The sequence below is a fragment of the Sinocyclocheilus rhinocerous genome, unplaced genomic scaffold (assembly GCF_001515625.1).
Source record: "Sinocyclocheilus rhinocerous isolate Xijiao unplaced genomic scaffold, SAMN03320098_v1.1 scaffold820, whole genome shotgun sequence".
Classification (NCBI taxonomy): domain Eukaryota; kingdom Metazoa; phylum Chordata; class Actinopteri; order Cypriniformes; family Cyprinidae; genus Sinocyclocheilus; species Sinocyclocheilus rhinocerous.
The window spans coordinates 1,261,909-1,271,116 of NW_015670386.1; the positions used below are offsets into that span (position 1 = coordinate 1,261,909).

General features: G+C 39.8%; 2 protein-coding genes across 2 annotated transcripts in view; one reads left to right on the top strand and one right to left on the bottom strand.

Moving 5' to 3' along the window:
* Positions 1 to 5,477, top strand: part of LOC107734181 (histone acetyltransferase p300-like) — a 32,486-nt gene extending 27,009 nt beyond the window's left edge. Inside the window, 3 exon segments of the mRNA XM_016546056.1 lie at positions 1,192 to 1,473; positions 1,749 to 3,535; positions 3,868 to 5,477. Coding sequence (XP_016401542.1) covers positions 1,192 to 1,473; positions 1,749 to 3,535; positions 3,868 to 4,804 — 3,006 coding nt within the window. The 3' untranslated portion in view covers positions 4,805 to 5,477.
* Positions 5,478 to 6,701: 1,224 nt separating this feature from the next.
* LOC107734182 (chromobox protein homolog 7-like) overlaps positions 6,702 to 9,208 on the bottom strand; it is a 5,085-nt gene continuing 2,578 nt past the window's right edge. Inside the window, exon 6 of the mRNA XM_016546057.1 lies at positions 6,702 to 8,234. Coding sequence (XP_016401543.1) covers positions 8,035 to 8,234 — 200 coding nt within the window. The 3' untranslated portion in view covers positions 6,702 to 8,034. The remainder of the gene's footprint in view (positions 8,235 to 9,208) is intronic.

Below are 9,208 nucleotides of genomic sequence, written 5' to 3' on the forward strand. Positions count from 1 at the left end.
ACATCAGTGTATCGTCACGAGCCGCAGGGTTTAATTTGGTTTTGTTTATGTTATTTTTTTGACTCTCAAAGCCGTGATTCCCATTCACTTCCATTATATGACTGACAGACTGCAACGGTTTGCGTTAAAAATCTTCGTTTGTGTTCTACTGAAGAAACAAAGTCACCTACATCTTGGATGCCCTGGGGGTAAGCAGGTAAACATAAAATTTTCATTTTTGGGTGAACTATCCCTTTAATACAGGACTGTACGTTAACTTTTTTTTCACATAGCACTGGTGCTACAGAGGTTGAAAGTTTTGTAGCACAGGCCAAAAAGTTGTAGCACAAGTATAAAACGTCTGTTATCATGTCTGAAAACAAACACAAGTAATGGAGTTCATCACTTAAACAGGCACTGATGTTCCATACAGAGCACAAAAAATACAAAAAATTGTTTTTAGACAAAGTTTTCTTAATTTGATAAAAATGGAAGAGTGCAGAAACATAACACCTCTTACACATTAACAAAATATAAAATAAAAAAGAATGGCAGACATTTAAGCCAACGTGAGCAAAGATAAAAATCTTTTGTCATCATTTTATCTTTGTTATTAGAAAATAAGAACAAAGATATACATTACAAATACACATAATATACAAATAAAACAAACGGTGCTTTATTTTTCAGGTACAGTATTTAGCAGTAACATTCAAGAAATTGAATGAACACATATTAAAATAAAACACTATATACACTACATACATCAATTATACTTTTTTTTTTTCTGTGTTTTGTTGTTTTATTAACATTAAAAGAATAGTTCACCAAAAATGAAAATTCTGTCATCTGTCTTTCAATTCTATAATAGTGTTTCATTTTTATACCAGCATTTACTTAAGTTGTTTTAAACCTGAATTAGTTATTTCGTCTGTTGAACATAAAAGTTATTTTTGAAGAATGTGGGTAACCAAGCAGTTGCTGGTATTTTTTTCCTACTGTAAAAGTCAGTGTGGACCAGCTACTGTTTGGTTACTCACATTCTTCAAAATATCTTCTTTTGTGTTCGTGCTACAGTGGTCAATTTATTCATCGCACAGACCAGTTTTTTCATAGCACGTGCGACATATATGTCGCACTGTACAGCCCTGCTTTAATATATGCCCTGGCATAATGATTTTTTTTAATTTCAAAATTGTTCATCCTTGCTAGGTGTTCTTTGTTATCCGACTGATTGCGGCACCCAATTCCAATTCTCTCCTGCCCATTGTTGACCTGGATCCTTTGATGGCGTGTGATTTGATGGATGGTCGTGATGCCTTCTTAACACTTTCACGGGATAAGCACCTGGAGTTTTCTTCATTGCGACGCTCCAAATGGAGCACCATGTGCATGTTGGTGGAACTGCATAACCAGAGCCAGGACCGCTTTGTCTATACCTGCAATGAGTGCAAGCACCATGTTGAAACTCGCTTCCATTGCACTGTTTGTGAGGTGAGGACTATAGAATGGGAGGGGTGGGAAGATGGCACAAGATCACATATTGATGATCCTTATTTTTATTAATTTTATGTGTAAAGCTGATATGCGTTTTTTCTCAAGACAGACCCAAATTAAGTCTCTTTTTGCTGTGTCCTCAATTATTAAAAATTTGTACCAGGAAAAACAGGATGTCTGCTCACCCTAGTTATAGTCGTACTTAATGCTGGTAATTAATGTCCTTTCATCCAGTACACTATGTAATGATTATTCTAACTTCTCCTTCACAGGACTATGATCTCTGCATCACTTGCTACAATACAAAAGGTCACAAGCACAAGATGGAAAAACTGGGCTTGGGGTTGGATGACGAAAGCAGCAACCAGGCTCCTTCCTCAATGCAGAATCCTGGAGACTCACGGCGTCTCAGTATTCAGCGGTGCATCCAGTCTCTGGTGCATGCCTGCCAGTGCCGCAATGCCAACTGTTCGCTTCCATCTTGCCAGAAAATGAAACGTGTAATTCAACATACCAAAGGCTGCAAGCGTAAAACCAATGGCGGTTGTCCTATCTGCAAGCAGCTCATCGCACTCTGTTGTTACCATGCAAAACACTGCCAAGAGAATAAGTGCCCTGTGCCATTCTGCCTCAACATCAAGCAGAAACTGCGGCAACAACAGCTCCAGCACAGGCTCCAGCAGGCCCAGATGGTGCGTAGAAGAATGGCCAGCATGCAAAGGACAGGCCAGCAGCTTCCAGGAGGCAATGGTGGGCTGCCATCTCCTGGGAACAATAGTACTTCTGGTCCGAGCACACCAACACCAAGCACTCAACCCCCTACCCCACAGACGCCCACTCAGCAATGTCAGCCTCCAGTGACTCAACCTGGCATTGGAGGTGTTCCATCACAACAGCAACAGCAGTTGGCAGGGATGGCCCATCAATACCAGCAAATGACTAGAAGTGGTGGGATGATCAACTCCCCGCAGCAGCCCCTGATCCCACAGCAGCACCAACAGCCAACATCAGTTCAGCATCTTCAGCATGCCAACAACCTTCCTCCATATGTGCAAAGACCTCCAGGCTCCTCTCCACTTCCTCAATCAATGGGAAAGCCAGGCATGGTGCCAGGAGGCTTCCCTCAACAGCAACAGTCGAACCTAGGGCAGCCTGTGATGCCGCAACATCAGCCACCTGGCCCCCCACCTGCCGCTGTAGAAATTGCCATGAAGATTCAACGAGTCGCAGAGACTCAACGGCAAATGGCTCAGCAAAAGATACTGCAAAGAAACCAGGCTCCTGGAATGATGCCTCCACATGGCCTTCATCAGGGTCCCCAAACTCAAAGCCAGATGGGCATGAACCTTCCTGGAGCTGCAATGGGTGGGCCTCAGGGAATGCCACCCCAGACACAAGCAGCAGTTGCTCGAACTCACATGGATCAGCAGCAGGGAATGATTACAGCAGGCATGCAGCAGACAGGACCTCAGGCTCAGCTCCCTCAAGTCCAGTTACAGCAGGGCCAGCAAGGAGCACTCCAACTTCAGGTGCCGCCACAGCAGCAGTGGAGTGGTCCCGGTATGCCTCCTCAGCAGAGACCTAGGGTTATGAACCAAATGGGTCTGCAAGGAATGGTTGCACCTCAACAACAGCAGCAGCAGCAGACAGTTGGTCCGCAGCAGCAGCAAGGGCTTTCTGGTGTAATGGGTATGATGGGCCAAGGAGGGGCTGCACCTGCAGGTACTGGCCCTGGAAGTCACCCTCAGGCTGCAATACAGGACCTCCTAAGAACCTTAAGGTTACCTAGCTCTCCCCATCAACAACAGCAAGTCCTGAATATACTACGTTCGAACCCTCAGCTCATGGCAACCTTTATCAGGCAACGGGTTCCTAGGTACCTTGGTCGAGGCGGGCCTGGAGCAGGAGGTGCGGGTGTACCAGGAGGACCTGGTGGAGGTCCAGGAATCATTGATGGCCAGCAAATGAATGTAAATCCTGGGACAAATCAAGGAGGTATGCATATGGCACAAGGAACTACCATGCCAATGAATCAGCTTCAGCAACAACAGCAGCAGCAACTTCAACAGCGGTCAATGATGGGTGGAAATTTGCAGCAACAACAGCAAATAGCAGCGTTGCAGCAGCAACAACAGCAGCAGCAAGGTGTTATGCCCAATCAGGGTGCCAACATGTCTACCATCTCCCCCCAGTTCAGAGAAATGATGAGGCGGCATTTGCTGCAGCAGCAACAGCAGCAGCAGCAACATATGGAAAACCATGCTCAGTTCCAGCATTCTCAACCACCCCAGCAGCAGGGTTATCTTGGGCAATCTGGACTGCCCCCACAGCAGCCTGGCCAACCTCAGACATCTCCCCCCAGTTCAGAGAAATGATGAGGCGGCATTTGCTGCAGCAGCAGCAGCAACAGCAGCAGCAGCAACATATGGAAAACCATGCTCAGTTCCAGCATTCTCAACCACCCCAGCAGCAGGGTTATCTTGGGCAATCTGGACTGCCCCCACAGCAGCCTGGCCAACCTCAGCCTGGTGGTCTCCAGCAGCAACAGGGAGGTACCCAGCAAAACTACTGTGGGTCTATGTCCCATCAGCAGGTTGCAGCAGCTCTGCAACAAAGGTTGCAACACCAGCAACTTCAGATGCAGCAGCAGCAACAACAACAACAGCAGCAGCAGCAGCAGCAGGGTGCTCTGGCAGGACTCCAGGGTGCTGATGGAGGTCCTGGAGGTGGTGGTCCCCTCCAGCAGCAACAGATGCAGTCGGCTCCAATTGGTTCCCAATCTCAAGTCATGCTTCAGCAAGCTTTGCAGCAACGGCTCCTCCAGCAACAACAGTCACACTTAGGAGGAGGATCTCCTTCTCAACACAATCCCATGAGCCCTCAACAGCCCCAGCAACAGATCTCCCAGTCTCCCCATTTGCAGGGCCAGCAGTTGCCCAATTCTCTAAGCAACCAAGTCCGCTCACCCCAGCCGTCGCCTCGGCCCCAGTCCCAGCCGCCAAACTCTAGTCCATCTCCTCGCTTGCAGCCCCAGCCTTCACCCCATCGCATCTCGCCGCAGACCCAGATGGGTTCCCCTCACCCAGGTCATCTTCCTCAGCATCACGGTGGCATGGTTGCACACCCACCTCCACAGCAACAACCGCAGGCGTCCCAACAGCAGCAACAGGCTAATGCGATGGACCAGGGCTCATTTGGAGGAGACCAGAGTACCATGCTTTCACAGCTAGGTGGGATGGGAGCCTTGCATGGGCAAGGGACAAATGACATGCTGACAAATAACCAAGATATGGGGTCGAATATGAATCACTCATTAGATTTGATGTAATGTTGCAGTGCTCAAAGAACTGTCATGATTGCCAGGGTTTGGTAGCAATTCTAGGTTTTACAAAGGCTGTCATCGATAGTATTATTATTACTATTATTATTATTATTATTTAATATTTTTCTTATGTAATTGAATAGAACTGAACTTCCTATGGGAGATACTACATGTGCAAGTCAACAAATTAAGTTAAATGAATGGTAAGTTATTGCTGTTAATATATAAATATATATAAATATATTTTTTGCCAATTGTGTTCAAAGGGTTTTGGGTTAAGGGATGGGAAATATTTCCTCTTGGTATATGACCAGAAATATTTTTGGGGTTAAGAAGTCTGCCTTTTTTATAGATATTTTTTAAAATTTTAAAAGTGGCATGAAATTAAAAAGCAAAATGCGTAAACAAAATGGACTATTTTGTTTTCTTTTTCTTTGAAACAGTCAAGAATGTCATCAGTTTTGGAGCGCATTAGATTTATTCTCACCAGTGTAATGATTATGAAAATGATGGCATTGGTAATAACTGTTATTTATTACTCTGCTCTTTTGGTTGGCTAATAGATATTTTCTTGTTCTTTTGTTTTGGACAGTGTATGGCATATGCTATTTGAACCTACAATTTTTGAAGAGTATATTTTTGTTATTGATTGAACCTGACTATAAAAGGATGAATTTATTTTCTTATTCTACTTTTTTTTTTTTTCCCTTTTTTAAATTTTATTTCTCTACTTTTTTTTGAGGGGTGGATGGGGCTTAAATTAAGTTTTGATAGTGTTTGGGAAATGAGTATGTGTTTTCTGATGGCTTGTTGCATGGGAAATATTTGTCCTATGCATGTCGCAGTTTTCCCACCCTCACCCCTGTCCCATGAATGTGTTTTCACTATGCCCTTCTTCTCAGTACCGGAACCTGGTGACACTGCAGGTGTGTTTAGGACAGTGCAGGGAACTCTACTAAGACTAAATGTTGATGCAGGATTTTGGATTTTGGATTTTGCCAATAATCACCTGGAACTACATCTCTGATTCCAAGTCCTCTTTCCTCTCCCATCTCACCCGCAAGGAATCGTTCTGAATCTTCACACGCATCTTTAGTGTTCTGAACTTTGGGATTTAAGTGATCTCCTTAATGTATAAACAAAAACTGAAAATAAATGACTGAAAATGAGTTGTCTTTGTAAAAAAAAAATATATATATATATATATGTGAATGGAGATAAATGGACAGATGTTTCCTCTTGATTTAAGATCCTTTGAGTTGATGAACTATGGGCAGCTTAGACATAACCTGAGAACCAATGCGCCTTTGTATGTGTACTTCATTACAAGGATTTCATTAGTGTGTAATAAACCAACACTGACTGTCATTATCTCCATCCTGTGCACAAATATAGTGGGGAAGAGAGAGTTTTAAAAAGCAGATGGTGTTTTTGATGATATGACAATAACCTATAATGAATTGTTTTCCTTGGTTAAAGGGGTGCTGGATGAATACAAAACAGGCAATATGGCTTTAGACTTATTTTATAAAAAGAACAATATTTGTTATATCTATATATAGATATAATTTTATTTTTGAGAATAAAAAACTTGAAGCTAATTCAAGAGTTGATATTGAATTACACTTTTTCAAAGATGTATTGATGCAACATGACACTGCTGTCATAACATATACGTCCCACTTTGGGAATAATGAGAAATATGGGATTTTAAGGAAATGTCTTATGAGTGCATAATGAGGTATATAGATTATGATTCACTGTACAACACATGGCAATTTGCTTTGATCTGTACATTTCTTTTTCTTTCTTGTTTTTCTAAAACGGACTAAACCCAGAAAAATAGTTTTACTGTTTGGTTGGTTGTCTGTTCTTTTTTTTTTTTAAAGTTATGGTGGTCAGATTTTTTTTGCCAATTATTTAATTGTACATTAAAATATGTTTGTACCATTCAAAAATAATTGGCTTCTGGTGTGGTGTACTTCCTACATTGTAGATGTGGAGCTGGAACAATGTCAACCCAAGGTGGTTTGAGACTAAATTAATCCACACAGTGCTACGTAATGCTGATTAAATATAAAAAGTAATGGATAATGATAGAGTTACACCGAGGTTTTATTAATGACATCATAATACCAAGTTTTCCATTTTAAAGTGCAAATACTCTAAATAGCAAAAGCAACCATAGACATTTGGCACAGACATAGTCTATCAAATACATACAGGTCACATGAAGTCAGATATTAAACAGTTGAGAGATGGATGTTCCTAGAGGCTAAATATACATTCACCTCAATATAGATTTTTTTTTGTCTTCAGGTTGCAGTTTTCATCTTGGACTAAAATAACACTGGAAATAAACGGCAGTCAAGGGAAATCTACAACATAAGACTACTGTGCAAATCATACTTGGCAGGACAAATAAATTGCACAAACACTGCAAATAGATGAGATACTAGCAAGCGACAGTGTTGGAAAATAAAATAAAATAAAATGCAACTTTATTTCATACACATAATTATGCTCAAAAGTTAGAACATAATTGTGCAAGGAGTCCAGAATTTTTTGTTTCACACTATAATATTTTGTTTATGAACTGTCAAGGACGGCACACTGAGTATTGAAATGCTATTTTCCAAAGTTGTATTTCACATATTTTGAGTATCAAGAGGCCACTAATTCTAATTTACTGCGTGAGGTGTGCAATTTAAATTGAAGGTCAAGATTAGAACATGTTCACCAAGTATATCAAGTATATATATATATATATATATATATATATATATACATACATGTAATGTGAATATGTATAGACATATATGTGACAGCTTGGCTTTTAGGAATACTTCATTGTGCTACTCTGAACTAGCATTATGTATTTCATGCAAATACATGACCAGACCAAATAAGGTTTATCCCAGTTAGTTGAATCTGTAAACTTCACTGCAAAACACCATCAAAACCAGTATCAGAGAACTGGATTGATTTTTTTCATGGCCAATACAAGTTCAAAATCTCATCATACTATCAGTTATTGCCATTAAATGGCATGACCTGTTACTGTTACTTTGAATGTAATCACTGAAACAACATTTTGAAAGGTTTTAACTCAGAACTGCAAATAAACGTAGTCTGAAACACTGGCGGAAGTTGTGCAAGCACATAATCAACAATGCAAAAAAGGATGTACCAATTCTCTTTCGTCCTCGCTCTGACCGTCCTCGGTCTCTGTAATGTCAGATCTCCATCTCCCAGCTCCTGAAGAACCCTCTTGCTACCAAGGCCTCTCTAAAAGTCACAGTCAGTGAGTTGATGGTGATATCTGTCACAATGACCTCCTCTGGGCCCATAACTGGACTCCAGTCTTCAGGTAAAGGAGATATAGTCATTGCCTCTGACCCAGTGGTTGGACTCCAGCGACCTCTCCTGACACGCTCTGAGACAGAGTACATTTTGTACATATTTACACTTTCATCGTGTTATAGATATTAAAGAATCTTGACTATAAACAAGTATTGTATAGGGTGCTGTTTTAGATGCTTTTTTAGACACTTAAGTTCAGTTTTAAAAACACAAATAATTTAATACTACTGTAGTTGTGTCCCAAATTATTAATTGTATTAAAAAAGGGTGAAGAATAATGCAGGAGTATGCAAAATACAATGCAATACACAATATAATCTTTTTTATTTTTATAAAGAAGTCTCTTATGTTCACCAAGGCTGCATTTACTTGATTAGAAATACAGTCAAATTGTAAAATGTTAATATGATTTAAAATAATTAAATTACTTGTTGTTATCTATTTGAATTTAAAATGTAATTTATTCCTGTGAGGGCAGAGTAGCCATTACTCCAGTCTTCAGTGCCACACGATCTTTCAGAAATCATTCTACTACGTTGATTTAGTGCATAATTATTGTAATCTATTATTAGGACTCTTCTTCTTCTTCGTTCTTACCATTAACAAACTATGTTTTGCTGCTTAATATTTTTGTGGAAATCGTAAAACATTTCTAGGATTTATTGATGGATAAAAAAAGTTCAAAAGAACTGCATTTATTTGAAATGCAAATCTTTTGTAACATTAAAAATGTCTTTACTGTCACTTTTTAACACAATTTAATGTGTTCTTGCTCGTCACAGGAATAAAACATTTAAAAAAATATTAAAATATTAACATTACTAAATTACCAACTAGAATTATTATAGAAATATTAAATATATTAAAATAGAAAAAAGTTATTTGTAATTAAAAATTGTATTAAAATTTCACAATGTTACTCTTTTTACTGTATTCATGATCAAATAAATTCAGCCTTACTGAGCATAAGAGACTTCTTTCAAAAATGTAAAATTTAAATACATATATATTTTTAATTTCCGGTAGTGTATATATATATATATATAT